The sequence below is a fragment of the Lonchura striata genome, chromosome 3 (genome assembly GCF_046129695.1).
Source record: "Lonchura striata isolate bLonStr1 chromosome 3, bLonStr1.mat, whole genome shotgun sequence".
NCBI classification, from domain to species: Eukaryota; Metazoa; Chordata; class Aves; order Passeriformes; family Estrildidae; genus Lonchura; species Lonchura striata.
Genome location: NC_134605.1, coordinates 5,384,995 through 5,402,866, shown reverse-complemented (window position 1 = coordinate 5,402,866; position 17,872 = coordinate 5,384,995). Strand labels below are relative to the sequence as shown.

Below are 17,872 nucleotides of genomic sequence, written 5' to 3'. Positions count from 1 at the left end.
CAGCTTTGCTTGACCACACCATTTGCATGCCTACACCTATGCAGCTCAATCTATCCAGCACCTTACACACAGGGGATGTGCTGGAGAACTGGGGAGAATCCCTAAATACAATTAATGACTCCTACTCACCACAGCCACTTGCTTCTACGCCACTTTGCATTCCATGGCATTAACCAACACTGGGATATACTCAGAAAGTAAATCAATTGAGTAATACAGTTCTTACCTCACTCAGCTTAGCCCAGTTGAAGGATTTCAGTGGATGTGAAGGCTGTGGGATGGATTTCTTTTTCAGACTGGGGCCACTGGTGCTGAAGGTGGTTGTTGAAGGGGGTGGCACCCCCATGCTGAAGAAAGGTGGTGCTCCTGGTGGAGGAGGAGGTCCTCCTGGTGGAGGTGGTGGAGCAGGAGGGGGGGGACAGCTGGAGAAAGGCAGAGGAGGTGGCAGTGGTGGCAAATTCTCAGACATATGAGAAGAGGACAAAGCTAATGGGCCACCTGGAGGAGGGGGTGGTGGGGGTGGGAAGGAAATGCTGCCCCCTTGCTGGAAAATAAAAAGCACAGAGAAAAAGAAAGCAAACAGTTTAAAAGGCACAATAACTTCATGTTGCCAGCTGATGTGATTTTATTACGACTCTCAAAATATTTGATGTTTTCTTTAAAGCCTCCTGCACTCAAAGCCATGCAATAAAGGGAGGAATCTCAGCTTTCATTTAAGAGAAAGTTTCAAGCCCATGGAGTTGTGGAGAAGAGCCTGAAAAAGGAACCATAAATGGCTCAGAAAAACAGAAAGCTAGTAAAAGAAGCCAAAATGTATTCTTTTCTCTTTATGTATGAAAAAAGCGAAAAGTTCAATCTTATGAACTTTTGAACTCCTGAGTTTAAAAGCTAAGGGTTTGAAACACTGAATACCTGTCATTAGGCCTCACTAAGGCAAAGTGATCTGAGAGGGGAGGGGGGGATCAATCTGCTTCCTGCAGTGTCTGACTTCCCAGGGCTGCGTTCTGGTGGCTCAGACACACTGCTGGGATAGAAGGAGCACCAAACAGGAGGGAGCATCTGCAAATGTCACTTTTGCAGAGCTCTGAGACAGTTCAGATGCTCTTGCAGCGTGATAGGAATCCCGTTTCTTATATACTTTTGTATCAGGGAGGTTTCTCTCTATTCCACTGAAATAACAACCAGGGTCACCCCACTCAGCAGTGAAAATTATGGCTGGAGGAGGACACACGTGCAAGAAAGGTGGCTGAGGAGAAGGAATGGAGCAGCCCATGCATTAACCATTTAATACCACCAGCTCAGGGATTTTGGTCTCAGCTAAAAGCTGAGCAGCTTCTAAGTATTCCCTGTTATGATCACATATGTGCTTCATGCATAACATGCTTGTGTTCATCATTCACTAGTTAGCAGCCTTTAAACAAGGATGGGGAAGACTCCCAGTCTCGTACCGAGAACTCATTAAGTTGAGCCACCAGATCATTCATCTGGTCTCGGGTCTGGCGCAGCTCCAAGGATTCCTTCTGCAGCTTGTCCTTCATTTTGTTCAGCGTCTTCATCATTTCGTCCTTCTCCTGGGTCTTGGTTTCACATTCCCGCTCTTTCTTCTCTAGCCTGCTCATCAGCTCTGCATGGTCTAGGGGGAACACGCAAGTGGGGCTGATGAAACAAAGCTCAGGAACAGTCCCTGAGGAGATGTAGGTTATGCTGAAATAAAGCTGACACTTCTGTCAGCTCAAGCAGGGATGTATAATGAGAGCAAGAAAAAGAAAATAGAGTCTGACTGTCTTGACAATGACCTTCAGTGGTGAAGACAGCAATGCCTAAGTTTCAATTAGACTGTAAAATCACTTCATGTGAGGACTGAAGGAACCCCCAATCCTGTGAAACACAAACTGTTCACCAGGACACAAAATGTCTGCAGAAGGAAAAGTTGTACCCAGCTCTGCTGCTTGCTGCTCTGTGAATGAATCAGGATCAGTTTCTGCCTACAGAAGTGCAAAGGATGAACTCACCTTTCCGGAACTTCTCTGCCTGATCCCTCCACTGCTTGACTTCATTTTCATTCACCAGCCTGAAAGATGAAACGAGATCATTTAAACTTTTCCTGAGCTACCCAGGCTGAAAGGCAAGTGGCCATTATGTGTAGTGATCAGCAAAAGGCAACCTGGTAAGTGTACAGGTTTATACAGGATCATGCCAGTGGTCCTTCTGGATCCAGATTCTGCTCCCTAGCCTACAGCTAATAGAAAAAGGATGCCTTTTTACTCAATGTCATAAAAAGGGATAAAGTAATGGCTGTAGAAGAAAGTCCTGTTACATTCCTGTCTTCAGGTAATGCCCTCAAAGTGCCAAGTATACTTATTTTGAAAGAGAGAAGTCATCACTAAAATAATCACAGCTGCTATGAGTTACAAATTACCAGATTGCCATTGTTTTTTTCTACTTCCTGTGGTTCTATTTTTTCTTTCTTACAAGGAGGAAGAACACTTTTCTTTTAGGTAATACATCAGTAACAAGGCAATTCTCGTATCTCATACTGGCAGTTACTTCCTATAACTAAGAGAAAATATGCAGGGTATGCTGGGGATTGATTAGATATGCAGAACGAGAAGTAGCTATGAAAGCAGAAAGGGAAGATCAGGAATGAAATCTACAATGAAGTCTGGTATCCAACACCACTGTATTTTTCCATGACAAGAAATCAGTTTCATTTTGGCTCACACCTATAACAAAAGGAACTGTAAAATTTTTAGTACAGGAGAATTTGGTTTCATATAGGACATATGTTCTGTAAATATTCTTTTCAGTGGATAATTCGGAAGGGTAATGGGCCATGAATTACCTGCAGAGGCAGTTGGATGAAATGAAGAATCCAAAAGTTTGGCTAAAAAAGGACTGAGAACAGGGAAGTTGAGAAGCGAGCCAGCTCATGTAGCTAGACTTCTCAAATGATGCATCCTATGGGAAAAAATAATGGTAATGCCCTCAACCAAGTCTGTGGGTGAGATCAAACAGACATTTTATCAAGAGGTTTTATGTGCCCAGTGGGGACTGCTCTCCCCTATTTGCAATCTTTCTAAACCATGTGCTCATTAGTAGGAATGGGATCTATATAGAGAATATATTATTATTTTTACTTTTTAATATCAAGGAAAGCTTTCATGAGCATCCTGAATTAAAAAAGGTACATGAGGAAGCCTTGTTATAAAACCATGAGCATTTTTTCTGCTCTGCTAACCAGAATAACAGTTTCTAGAAGTCAAATACAAGGACTTTGCTAGGAAATACTGGCAAGCTAAGATGTCATTAGAAGGAAACTACTTAGAAGACTTAACTACTTAACAAGACAATGAGAAGCTGTAAGTTGAAATAAGAAAGTCCTCACATATTTTATTTCTTAAGCAGCTGCATACTGATCATATTCTTATACCTGCATTACAGAAATCAACAGTAAGGAAGCAGCTTACATTTTAATGATATTTTTGACATTGAAGTTTTCCAATGGAGCTATATCTGGATCATCTCCTCGTTCATCCTGAAGAACAATTTGTTGGAGTATTCTGTCCAACAGCTGCCACTGCTGGAAGGTGCCTCCATTCCTCTTATCTGTATTGAAAAAAAGACCAACCCATGAGATCTTCTAATTCCATACCAAAGTGCAGACCTGCCAACAAACTGGCATTCTTTCCTCCCCACCCTTCACCTCAGTCCTGTGTGTGATGAATTACAGAACACAAAAACTAACTCTGAACAGCTGCTAGCAGATTATTTACAAGCACCTGGCGTATTGGGACAGCAACTTTGTGCCTGATGTGCACATTCAGGCTATGCAACCCTTTTGACAGGTTAGCTATAAGTTGCACTTTAAATGTCTATAAAAAGGATTCCTTTGTGGTAACTAACACTCAGTGTTTTCTGGGGCTTGATGTTGAGGTCACTGTAGAAACAATGAGATGTTCTATCTTCATGCTTGGTAATCTGCAGGTCAGTGAAACTCAACTGGCATGAAAAATTTGTACAAACATGACTGGAAAGTGCAGAGATAAAGAACAGAAATTGAATCAAATGGACTGATCCCATGGATATCCAAACAGAAGAGCCAGAGCAACATTAAGTCCACCTCAACTCTGAGTTACATAACCTAGATCTTTAGATTCTTTAAAACTGCTCCAGTACAATCCTGCTCTGGCCTAACAGGATTTAGTCCTTCTGCCACCAAAAATCCCAGTCAACACATAAAGCTCAAGCACTGCTCTAAAGAGAAATATCAAAGAGGCCACTGAGACAAAGTATTGCTCAAATTTGTGCATCACTGGACTTGAATCTAATGAGACCCTGCAAATATACCACATATAACATTATTTGCTGAAAAGCACACCCCAGTACATCTCCCTCGTGTTCCCTTCTCAGTTTGACTGCTCAAATATGGATGAAAGTAATGGAAGACGAGCAGCTCACACCTAACAGGATCAAGGCAGGCAGTTCTTTAGTGATCCTGCTGTTACTCTGGATGCATAACTGAATTATTTTATTGCAATTAGCAAGATGATTCTTATCACTTCCTTTGGAAACAAATTTCAATATTATTTTTCACTTTGAGTTTGGAAGCTCTTCACAGATGCATTGCCATGAGATAGCAGCCTCAAGACTTACTGTGGAATTTCCCAGTGGCAGAAAAGCTTTCAGTACTGTAGTGTTTCACCATAAAAAAATACTAAGTGTCTTTTTTTAATATTCTAAATTCAATCCATTTCTGAGAGTTCCCTGCTCTATAGCACAAGGACTCTTTTTTTAAAACTTCTGATTTAAAATCATTAAAAGCTCTATCAGTGACTAACTAGAATGCCTCAGCTATTCAATTTTACTGGCAAGTGCAGAGAGGTCAAACTTCTGCCCTAAGTATTGTGACAAAAATTTTGCAGTGTAAGATACCAAGTTCATTAACCACAGCCAAGTTCTGAATGGGAGACAAGGGCAGTGTGTGCCCTGGTATCTGTGAACTTGTACCTACACCAGAGTTTCACCCAGTTCTCCAACAGCCGTTGCTCTGAAAATCGGTGAATGTACTCACATGGCACCTACAAATCTGTAAATGTACTCACATGGCATCTGCAAGCAGTGCTGGAGGATGGATAACAAATAGGGATAGGCATCTGTATGCTTCAATCTCTTCTTGATCAACTCAAACATCTGAGAGGCACTTTTTGTATCAATGTGGATCTGAAGCAAGAGAAGAGAAAAACCATCCACAGCTAAAGCCTGATTAACTGTGAAAGAGCCAATCAATACAGAGACAGGCAAATTTACAGCAACTGGACCTCTGCTAAGTCTCCTGCATGCTGCAGGTTCCAGGAAGGCACAAGGGTCTTTGACACCACCATTGTCATCCCTATCTAGTATAGAAAAGATCCCCAAGTAAAGGGCTAGAAAGGTGGGAGGCATGCAAAGCCACCAAGAACTGTTCTGGAGCAAGCAAAACATTTGGGTCCTGGAAACTGGTGGTACAAATAGCAGAAGCTAAACAAGAAAGGGTCAATTGATCTGCATCTGTGTGTGCAGCAAGAGCTGTTCACAAAGAAAGAGGGGAATAAACCATTCAGGACCCTACAGCTTTTTATTATTGCTAGAAGTTGTCTTTATTTTAGACATTAAAATCCACATATTCTAAAATACTGATCCTCTCCACAGGCTCTAAGGCAACGGTTGTCAGCAGAGTTAGATTCAATTTCGAGAAGAATATCAGGAAATAGCCCAAACTTCACCCATAGTCCTGCAAAGGGGATGTCTGAAACTAGAAGACATCCAGAACTGAGAACCTGAGAGCAAGGTTGAGAAGCTCCTTCACTCCTGAACATTCAGGCAAACAAAATAAAGTTTTTATCAAAGGCACTCATCAGAAGCCCTTTGTGTGACCACTGTTTTCACTGTTCACACAGTACAAACCTCCTGCTGGCTAAATGAGAAACAGTGAAAACAAGAGCATCAGCCTCTCTCAGCATCGAAGTCAAACATTAGTTTTAGGGAGCACAAAGGAAAAGTGCACCAAGCATCCCAAGAGGATTCAAGTTCAGCTTTGGCAAGTTCAGGTATTACAAAGAAAAACTTACCAGGTCAAACCGCTTGGCAAGCTCCAGGTCATCTTCATTTCTGACCATCTCGAAGAAATCTAAATGTCTAAGAGGAAACAGAATAACAAAACATCTGCCAATGTTCACGGCATGATTCAGACTTAAACTGTGTCACTAGCAGAAGTATTTCAGTTCAGCTAGAACATGTGGAAATTGGCAAGCCTTTCTTCCGTGAAGTGCTGCCACAGGTATGCAAGGCAAGGGAGTCGGTGACAGGCCAAAAGAAAAGGCTGGCAGAGGTGTAGACACTCTGTAACTCCTGTGCTAAGTCACTGTGTTGAGGAAAGGTGCAAATAATAAACATAAAGATAAAAAAAAAATTAAACATAAAATAAGAAAGGGATATTCTGTTTTTGATGAATGCAATGCCTGCAGTTCTAAATAAATTTCTAAAAAGTCCACACCATACTTGCTACCCAGGTATTGGATCTTTAACAAGCTGCTTCTTTTGAACATTGAAGTAGAAATGCATTCAGTGATCAGCTCACAACAGTGTCTAGATATGCCTATTGATAAGCACAGCAGCATGACTGTGTTTGGATCTGGGTGACCTGGTGACTGACACATTTGACCATCTGGACTTTTCTTACACAGAGATTGGAGCACAGCAGACGATGTGGAGAAAGGCTGTGGCACATGTGCAGATCTGGTACAAGAGTTTTTGTAATCCAGGCATCTGAGATCCTCTCAAATCTTTGTTATTCTCCTAACTTGTAAAATCCAGAAGTGGCTTAAGTCCCTCCTAAACACTCTTGGTTACTATCCAAAGGAGTACAGATTACCTATAGGACAGATTCTCTTATTCTTGTTTGTAATGTTGCAGATCAAAAGCATCATTCCTGCTTCCAGCTCTGCAGCAAACTGTAGTCATATAACTTGGAAACTCAGAACCTGCACTCAGACCACACATTATCAGTCACAATGAGGTCAGTGAACAACTGGCTTCCCTCCCTCCTACCAGAACAGGCTTTTGTTTCAGTTTTGCTTCAAGAGAAACAATTAGAATATTTTTTGTATTTTTCATTCTGACTGCCAACCCCAGCTGAGAGGAAAAGCAATTGAGGAAGTCCTTTGCCACAGCCTCTGCCAACTTAGTATGTATGTTTCCTACTTTGTCTTTTGATGCTAATTTTAAGATAAATATATTTTTTTTAAAGTTTCCTTTTGCTTTTTTTTTTTATGGAGTCAGTTTCAAGAAGAGACAGAATCAGCTATCACAAATAGAGAATAGTTTTTAAGAAGTCTTTCTGTTCATCAGTAGCTTTCTCAGAAAATAAGTCTTACCTGTCCAATGTGGCATTCTCATGTCCTCTGAGCTTGTCAATGACAGGTTGAATTCCCAGCATTAGAAACTCATATCGGAGATGCAACCGGAACTCCAAATTGTCCTTAAAAAATGAGGGAAAACAAAGTTATTTGTTTTCAATAGCTTATGAATTTTGCATATGCAGTCATAAGGGCAGCACACTCCATGTTGTTCCATAAGGACCAGAAGCTACTAGCATTTACCCTGCTAGTCCATTAGAGGTTGCCCTCCAGGTTACAGATAAACAGCATTGCAGTCTTCCTCCTAATTTTTTTCTATTTATTTGTCATAAAAGCATATACAAGAAATCACATACTCTGAAAAACCTGCTTACATCTATTCAGTGGGATGTTACAGGATTCCCAGAGACAGAGACAGATACACTGTCAGATAGCTCTCATGAGCTTGTTGTCTTTTGTGTTTTAACAAAAAAAGAGAAAATAATCCAATGTCACAAAAGTAACCCTTTTAATGAAATAAATTAGTTTAAACTATCCTTCAGATTCAAAAGGAAGTCTTGTTAATAAAAGTAAAACAACTGGGTTTTTCTCTGAAATGTTTCCATTTGATATTTTAAAATTAAAATGCTTTGACTTTGGCTTTGAGTCAAAATAACTTAACATTTCAAAACATTTCTGAAGGTAAAGCAAAATATTTTCTAAAAAGGCTGGAATAAAAAGGTAAATGCTTTGCAGTTCTTAAAACAAACAAACCTCCCCAACCAAAACAACAAAAAACCAACAAACAACCAACCAAAATTAATCACTTCAGTGTAAGTAGTCTGTGTTATATTGAAGAAGATAGAAATGAAATAATATGGAAGACATAAGAGTGTTCTTAACAATTAAGCATTATTTTCCACAAAATAGATCCACTTGCTATCACAAGATTTGTGACTTAATCTACTAACTATTTCCAAGGGAAACTAATTTAAAACATAACATTTGAGAAGGAATTTCCAGGGCAGTGACTCACCTCACCAGCACCTGCATTCAGAACAGCATTGATAAAGGACATGATGGCTGTTTTGAGGTTTACTTCATCCCGGTATCGCCCCATGCTTCGGTCGAGCTCATTTAACAATGACTGAAACAGAACAGCAAGCTGGGTCAGGGGACATAAGCTCATTTCTTGTGGGATAGATTGCACTTCTGTATATAGGGGGAGATAATTGCAAAGAGAAGCAATCTTTTGAGGAATAAAGCCTATGCCTGAACCTTGAAAGATTTATCCTTATTCTTTCACTTACCTCTTTAACATGAAGCAGACAATTATTGCCTCTTGGTAAACTCCTTATAGAGATAGATTTTCAAATAACAGGAATATCCCCTGTGCATACAGCTCCAAAGCTTGAAGTTGAATTCACATCTCCACTGGAAGTGCAGTTAAATTCCAGTTGCCATGTTACAGATTCATGGAATGGTTTGTGTTAAAAATGACCTTTGAAGATCATCTAGTCCTGACCCCCTTGCCATGTGCAGGAACATCTTTCTGCCACACCAGGCTCCTCAAAGCCCTACCCAGCCTGGCCTCAAACACTTCCAGGGATAAGTCATCCACAACTTCTCTGGCCAACCTGTTCCAGTGCCTTTTCACCTTCATAATAAAAAACATCTTCCTTTTACCCATTCAATGTCTAGCCTCTTATAGTTTAAACCCTTTAGCCCTTGTCCTGTCACCACAGGCCCTGGTAAAATGCCTTTCTCCATCTTTCTTATAAGCTCTGTTTATTGAAAGGCTGCTGGAAGTTGTCCCTGGAGGCTGCACATCCCCCCCACCCACACTGACCAACCCACAGGGGGTGTCCAGCACAGGAATGCTTTTGGTCTAATTTCTGCATACATACTGATTTTTTACCATAATCTTGTGCCCATCAGGAGGCAAAAGAAAAAAAGACTAGACAAGTAACATTGCTGGCCTTTGCCTTATTTAGGATTAATTCCACTTGAATATTTACCAAAGAGGTTATATGCAGAAACTGATTAGCCACAAAAGCAACTCTACTTTCAGCTTTGTGCTGATCACTTCTCTCCAGGATCTTCTCTGATCAGTTCATAATTCCAAGGATGATTTTCCTTACTGAAAGAGTAACGAATTCCACTTGAGATCTGTGAGTTCAGATCTGTGAGTCCAGCATAAATAATAAATGCCTCACACTCATATATTTGTTTTGCTATCACACTAAAACAGAGAGAATTCTTTTTAGTCTCCCTAAGAAGTTTTGACCATAAAGGGACAACAAAGACAAAAATAACTTTTTTGTGTTTGGCTCAGCAGACCATCTAAATAATATTTTGAAGCCATGATGCTGAGTAAGGAAGTTAATTTTCCTCTAGTCAGTCCTTTGTGCCCCGTTACTGAAAGTATTCATTCATAGCAAAATCTTTCCTCCGCTAGTCACCATATGTCTATTTGGTTTTCTGTAGAAAGCCACAGAGATATGTCTCAAGAAACAGGAGGAGCATCTTCCTGTGCATTCTTCAGGGGAAAGAATAACCTCCTGGCTTCACGCTTATTTTTGTGCAAAAATATTTTGACCTACCATACACTGCTACTCACAGCTGTTTTCATATCTGAGCATAGTATGCTCATTATCAAACAAGCTCCATTTCATAAACTCTTTTCTCTTGCTGCTTCTAAATTTCTCATTTGGAATTTTCAAATTTTCTTACTCCAGGCATTTGAGTTCAATCTTATCCACCCCATTAACTGTGTTACGACCAAATAATATTTTACTGGAAATGGGAACAAGTCTTACATAAGAGCACATGAAATGCTCTACTGAGCCAGATTGGTGATCAGCTCAATCCACCATCCTAGCTCCAACAGTGAAAATCAGAAACTGAGAAGTCTTTAAATTCACCAACAAAACCAACTCTTCAACTTGACAAACAAGAACTAGTGAAATAAATTAGAAAATTTTATTCTATTACTGCCAGATTTGACATTAAAATCCAAAACACATGTGCCTGCTTCGAATAATTGAATTAGCCATCACTACAGAAGCAGTAAAACCAGGAACGAAGCCCCTGAAAAAAACCAGCAAAACCAAGAATAATTTTGCTGGTTTTCTTCAGAGGCTTCATTCCTATCATACTGTCTCAAAGACTTGTAGGAATATGCTAAAATCTACGAAACAGCATATCAGGTACAGCATCCAGACAGGTTGAAGGATGCTAACAAAAGTTTTTTCTCCCCCATTTCAGAATACTGAACTAGGAACAGAATGCAATGGGAGGCAAACCAAATTCAGGGCAAGAAAACCCAAAGCTCTGTGTTGCACTAATCCAATTGAAGAGCAGCACATCTACATGTTCAGCTTGAAAGGAAACACTGTAAGTTCTTGCAATTCCTAAAAATCAGAGTCTACACCCATATCCTGTGGCCAAATTCCAGTATCTCCATCTCTTTGCAAATGGCTGAGGTTCAAATCTTCACTTGAACATTTCCTGTGAAAAAGATTTCACCACACCTCTTGGCAGCCAGTTCTGTGGCCCAATTGATCTTACATTTAAAAAGGTTTTTCCTACTATTTTAGCTAAACTTTCCTCACTTAATCCCATTATTCCTCATCACTGACAACCAGTAGGGTTTCATCCAATCTGCAGCAAACCTCAAAAGGCTTTGACTGAGCCCTAAAGGGAAGAAGGAAATTAAGGGTGAATACATCCTTTTAATTTGTTCCTTATTAGATCCTCTACTACAATTCCAAATTGATCAGCTTTCTCCTTACAAATTATGGTCTGTACTGATGGTGTTTGACATAAACCAGGCAAGGGGGCTCTGGAAGGAACGCTCCTGACCTCCATCTTTTCAACTGCCAATATCAAACTTTCTTTATTCATTCACTGGCAGCATTAAGGAGGAAAACAAGAATTTTCTGCCCAAAGCAGCCTGGCTAATATTTCCACTGGGAAGTAAAACCAGATTCTTTCAGACAGTATCTAACACCTACATTCTCTCAAGACTAAAAGGAAAATTCTTTCTCCCCACAGGGATCCACAGCTAGACGAGTGTTTTAAATAACAAGCTGTGCTGGAAGAGCATTGGAACATCCTGACAAACTTTTTGGGCCAATAGAGCATTATGAATTTGCAATGTTAGTTTTGTCTCAAAATATGGCATGTTAAAAAGTATAATGTGAAACAATGTCATGACACAGAGAAAAGGAAGGGAAACAGAAAGCATTACAATAATCAGAAAGGCAACAGCTTAGGGAAGAGAAAAATGTACCCCTTTCACAAGGGAAATCAGTTATAAACAGGATAATTCAGACATGAATTAATTTAAAATCAGAGACTCTTCTCTCTCAGTTTTCATAGCATTTTATAAAACTCCATCTCCACAGTGAGCCAGTGACAGAATTATACTGAATACATGGAAAAACAAGGGCTCATCTTCCTGATTCCACATTTCTGCTCTGAGGATTTACTGTTTGGATTTCAAGTGTTTTATTTCATCCCTGCTCTTTAATGGGCAGGGTAGGATTTGTAGGCAAAGTAGTATGTTTCAAACAATTGGATGAAGACAGAGTTTTCCAGATTGCCTCCAGGAGGAGATTGAAGACATGCCCTAACACTACTGTGGCATTTGAGTATAGAAAGAGTATTACACTGAAGAGGACAATTTTCAAGAAATATCTCAAGATGAACCACAGACTCTCCTGTTGGACATTAAAGTGAGAATCATTCCAGGCAGAAGGGCAGTATAAAATAAGGGTCAATAATTAAAGCAAGCAAAAGGAAGAGCTCAGGCAAGAAGACATGGCAAATATGAGAAAATAGGAATAGTGACCATATAAATTGAGACATAAACATAGTACAGAATCTTGTTGCAAGTGCCAAGACAAGGACAATCCTGATACACCCATTAACACATCAAAAATCACAGACACGGAGTGAAGTTGCAGTATGAAAAGGGAAATGAGTGAAGACTGGAGCCTCAACAAAAAAGAGTAAAATCTGGAGAATATCCCCAGGGCTTTAATGTGAATCCCGATTGAAGTTAGGGACTGACAACTGTAGTCAGGAGATGAAATGTTGGCAATTGGAAATTGAGACATAAATTATATTTTACGTCAGTTTCAATTCAGAGTAAAATCTGAATTGTTTTGGTAAGGAAATAGTCCTTTATATTAATATAAGTTCTATTTATATTTTCCATTAACTTCATTAAAAAAATTAAAAAAAAAAAAGAACACATCAAGAAGCAAAGACACCCTTTACGAAGAATTTCAGCACTGTTTGATTCATAGTCTTCAGCTGGTATTACTTGGTGCAATCCAGTTAAATGGGATTAAAAGCCTTTATAATGCTCAGGAATTTGAAATTTGACTTCAGATATCCTACTGTAAGATTTCTATTCAAGTAATAGGAGCTATTGCAGAGCTAATGTAAGTTTAGTAAGAACCATATCTTAAGTCACAGCTTTCCTTCTCCACTAATTCACCAGTTGCTGAGTCTTCTGACAACTTTTGGCAGCTGTGCCAGGTAGCAGGAGTTATGTTTAGAACATTGACTGGCAATAACTTCTCACATTCAACAAAATGTGCCATGTTGAATGTTGCTGTGTTAAATACATGATCTCTACACTCCACTACACTTGTGCAAACTGGAGATAACCACTGTTTCAATCTAAAGTTGTCAGCAGCAAGTTATTCAGGAGCTCAAGTTTTAGATAGTTGTCGGTAAATCATTCTGAACCTCTCTTCCTCCTTCTTACAAAAAGGAGTGAAAGCAGAACCAGGTACCCCAAATTATTACTCATCACAATGATATTCCTCTTCAAAGGGAAAAAAATTGTTTTGGGGAAAAGTAGATCTGTATTAGTGCTAATTACATTCACTTCCTGATTCCCCAACAGACATAGTGCTGGTCACTACAAATGACATGAGGGAGAATGGGACACCTAGATTTACTGCTACCTGCAAGAGTCAAAAATAAATCCAAGTAGATAGTATACAAATTGCCAACTTTCACAGATGAGGAGGAATAAATTGACAGCAAGATGGTTGAATGGAATAACAAATATTTTCAACCACTATTATCAGGATGGCAACTTAAGGAAAAGCAACACTGGCACTGATATTATCAGAAGTCAGCATCACCTCTGAGTTATTTGTTGGACATTCCAATAAAAGTGAGCTCAGTACAATTTCCAGAAATCCCTGCACTTTTACTTCACAAGAACTGAGTTGAGTTCCAAAATTTGAAATTATTTTCCTCTTACATATTGTGTCTCTATTTTGGCCATTGTCTTGCAGAGCTAGATATGAAGACTGAGCCTTTAGAGTCTTTAGAGTTCCCAGCTTGCCTTCCCCCCACCAATTAGAATCAATCTGCAATGATGGACCACAGAGGCAAAGGAATAAATTTCTACTCTGCATAGTTTCTCCTGTTCCTACAGTTTAGTTCAGTTTTATTACTTTCACAGAAAGAATTCTTGTCTGTGGGCTCTGCCAGATTCCCCAGTTGTGGTGGATGGTTCTCAACATAACAGTGTTTAGGTGTGGCTGGTCAAAGTCAAGCTGCAAAGTATAAAGTTTACTGCAAGCTCCACACTTTTTGGACACTTCACTGCACCGAATGATGCTGCTAGATGCTCAAGCTGCAGGAAACACAGCCCCCAAAGGGTTCTGTTTCACACCTAAAGGATCTCTTCAGATACTTGCAAACTCTGGGTTGCAAAGATTACATTCAGGACTAGGATTAAAAGAGGGTAGAAAAAGGCTTTCATTGTACACTACATCTTTGAAGCTTACAGGAAAGGTAAAGAACAAGCATTTTCAGCTCATCCTTCTTTTCAAATGGCTTCCCATATTCAATTTACAGTGGATGCTTTTCCTGAGAATAAGCTGCAAGGCTATTCTGAGACAGATGTGCAGAAGGGCAAGAGGCAAAGAGATGGAACACTCTTAATTTTAAGTGCTAGAGTATCAGAGAAACTTCCTCTAAAACATAAGACAGACCATGACCACATTTGTTTCTCCAGGATGTAAAAAATCCCCAGCCTCTCTGTTAGAAGAATAACTGGAGATGGATGAGGAATGTCTTTGGATGAACACTTACCTCCTCAAAATTAAGCTATTGCTGAGTAGAGTGGAAAATCCCATTTCAGTCTCTAAACACAAGTATTAGTAATTGCAAACAAGAACACATTCCTTCTGCTAACTAATTTTGGGAGTTGGGTGGGGCTTCTTTTATTTTATTTTTTTTTTACTTGAGAAATAAAAGAGAGTGTCCATTTGTCTTTCATTTTTTCCTGAATGGAAAAGTATTTTGACAAGCACAGCATTTAGGCAAAGTATTTTTCATGAGTGTAAGAGGCTGGTAAGCACCTGCAAATCATTCCACCAGATTCCTCAAAAGCTACCACATCAGTGACTTACCTCAGTTTTTCAGTAACTTTTAAATCAACAGAGAAACAGAGAGAGAGAGAGAATATCCAGCTAGGGTAAACTCAGCATCTGTCCCATATGGGCTTATTAAGCAGAATCTGTTGGTCCAGTAAGGGCAAGTTAACATGGGACCACAAGTGTAGTCAGGCTTATGAGTTACTGCTTTTTCTAGAGCAGTCTCCAAGGTATAAAATAATGTCATATTAATTCAGGAAGGTTTCTTTATTTCAGCTAATTACTAGAGAACAAACTGAATTTATTTTTTTTCCTTCTCCATAGGCAGCACCTATGGAAGAGATCATCATAGCTCATGTACATGGCTTACTTCCTGCACTGCTCATTCCTGTCCTCCTCCTGTACTAAAGAATGGTGTCACATTCTTATGATTGCAGCTGTAATCTCTTCACCTTCCAAGTTTTAATGTAATTATGATTTTCTCTCTTTAAGCAACCTCAAGAGACACACATCACATCTGAATAGACAATGTGTGAATAGACAATGTGCAATGCAAACGAGGCGGTGCACATTGAGGGATGGATCTGACAGTGCCAAATATAGGTTAATACCAAATCAAGATCTCCTGCATCCCTGTCCCAGGTCTGAGTCACAGTCAGTGAATCCCATAGTGCATTTGGTTCTAACACTAACATTGGCAGCTACTGTCCATCAGCATAGACTGCTTCCCCATTCACTTTTTTATTAGCCTAAAATCCATTAGTTGAGGTGGAGGTACAAGATAATGACTGTCAGGCATTGGAATCCAGTGCCTGCTGGCACAACACCACTCTAATGATTTTATCTAAGGAAGAACAGTAAATGGGTTAGATTATCCCAAAGTTAAGGAGCCACAGCTTCACACACAGATTCTCCACTTTTTGTAAAAGTGCTAGAACACTGGGAAGAGGAACATTATAGTAACAGCCAGTAGTTTCCACAACAAAAGCCTGTCACTGACCTACTTGAAGGTCTCTGAGAATGCATTTCTCTTCTATGGTCTGAATGGGAGTTATCTGAGCCAACAATTGCTAACTGACTATGATTCATAAGTTGATTGCTAAGTGACAAAAGTACCTCCACCATATATAATTTAATTCTTCATCTCCACTATTTAATCCAGAATCCTTTCATTACTAAATTAGCGATTTAAAATCAGGACAGAGGCTCCTGAAATTCTGTGGCTTCAGCTTCTAGGATAGAACAAATCATAACCATCCCAGAAATGCCATCAAGCTAGAGTATGAGCAGATAATCAGCCTTCTTTTAGCAAAGCAAAACTCCATTTTCAGGCAAAATATATGGAATTTTAAGTTAGCAATAATGACCAGTAAGATGAGGGATTTCCCTTCCTAAAACAAAACTATAAATATTGTATTTTTACTACTTAGCAAGATTGCAATATATGCACTCAGAAATCACTCCCAGCCGAGATTCCTCATTCTGGGTATTTCTGTCAAAGTATCCTCCTTTTACCTGGAATCTTGTCCTTTCTGCAGCATACACTTGGTAATGAAGCATGGCTTGCAAGACTTTTTTGTGACCATCAGGTACCAAGCAGACAGCCCCTAGAATCTCCAGCACAGCAATCTTGGTCTTAATGTTCTCAGTCCGTAAGCTCTGGGATATGATGTTGATGCTTTCGGGATGGGCCAGGACATGAGCCCGACCCTGGGAGTTGTTCATCAGTGCCTTGATACACCCTATAACGGATGTGTGGATGCGACTCTCCGAGGTCTCGTAGTCCATGCTCTTCAGGAAGTTCAGCAAACAGCTCAGGCCATCCAGCTCAATAAACCTGGTCACAAACCTGAAAAAAAATTTTAAAAAAACAAGTAGGAAAAACAAGGAAAGCAGACCAAAGGCACTTTATTCAAAAGACACCGTATTTATTCAACCCCAGATCTTTAAAAACTGGCTAGTTTTCAGACTAAATTCACAGAACAATTCCCAGGTATTTAAGAAAAACAAAGCAAATAAGCCAAGAGAGAAAACATTACAGCTAATAATGGTGTGTTACATAGTTTCAGGGTAATTATATGCTATCATCTTACGCTTCTGTTTGGTCTCTGTGCTCTTTTTTGCAGTTACCACCAAACACTGCTGTGGTTCACCTCAGCAGCTGCTGTGTTTTCAAGGCTGAAGGGATTATTTTGAATTGTTCCATCTTACATACATGCTAATACACCCAACACAGACTTGTCACCACAATTTTAGTTATGAGTCCAGATTACCTTGAAAATCACTTTTAGGTTTAGCTCTAACTTTCAGCCAATACTGCTTATAAGTTCCACCTCCAGGGCCTGGGCACACTGACAGAGGCAAACTCATTCCCCCTCTGTCCATCAGCCACACTGCCTTCAAACCCCAATCCATGACATATGTGTAGGAACATGTTATATTTAAAAGGGGCATGTTCTTCTGTAAATGATAACGCTCCTCGGCTTTTGTTGAAAACCAGGGTTACAAAATCCAGATGGGTTAATTTAGACCATGAAAACAGCCCTCTAGACAGATCAGTAGAAAAGGATGGAATTAGATAAGTCAGTTCAAATCAATCGTTTTAGCAATGCTTTGTCTGAATTTCCCAGGATTAAAAAATGGAGATTCAAAGACATGGGAAGGACTGCAAATAATTTCCCTAGATTGCATTGTTTATCTCCTGCTGCCTCTAACATGGCATTCAGGTAGATAAACTTTTTGGAATGTCTGAATGCAAAACCACGAGCATCACACTTGAATTTTCAGTCTATAAAAACATACACCAGCAATGATTTGTCCATGGCCACGCTTTGAATAGCATAAGATAAAAAGACACTTCAACCAATTTAAAAGGCTGCAAACAATTGCCAACTGTGTAACAAATTAAAAATACAAAAATTCTGTGTTGTTGTGCTTTTACCCAACCCCTCTTCTTCCCTAATGTACCATCTGTCTTTTTCTGTCCATGAGATGCTGGTACTTATAATCAGTAATAATGGAAGCACCATACTGAAAGACCAAATTTCACTGGTTCATGTCCCTGTACCAGCAAGAGAAACCCAAGCC

At 39.6% G+C, this 17,872-nt stretch overlaps 1 protein-coding gene across 6 annotated transcripts in view; it reads right to left on the bottom strand.

Moving 5' to 3' along the window:
- DAAM2 (dishevelled associated activator of morphogenesis 2) overlaps window positions 1–17,872 on the bottom strand; it is a 202,906-nt gene that overhangs the window by 48,732 nt on the left and 136,302 nt on the right. For all 6 annotated transcript variants that reach the window (XM_031504232.2, XM_031504231.2, XM_077781857.1 and 3 more), the window contains 9 exons: window positions 16,301–16,634; window positions 8,410–8,520; window positions 7,413–7,516; window positions 6,108–6,174; window positions 5,103–5,220; window positions 3,468–3,606; window positions 2,013–2,071; window positions 1,449–1,633; window positions 227–544 (listed from right to left, as the gene is read on the bottom strand). In XM_031504232.2, the coding sequence (XP_031360092.2) occupies window positions 227–544; window positions 1,449–1,633; window positions 2,013–2,071; window positions 3,468–3,606; window positions 5,103–5,220; window positions 6,108–6,174; window positions 7,413–7,516; window positions 8,410–8,520; window positions 16,301–16,634 (1,435 nt within the window). The remainder of the gene's footprint in view (window positions 1–226; window positions 545–1,448; window positions 1,634–2,012; window positions 2,072–3,467; window positions 3,607–5,102; window positions 5,221–6,107; window positions 6,175–7,412; window positions 7,517–8,409; window positions 8,521–16,300; window positions 16,635–17,872) is intronic.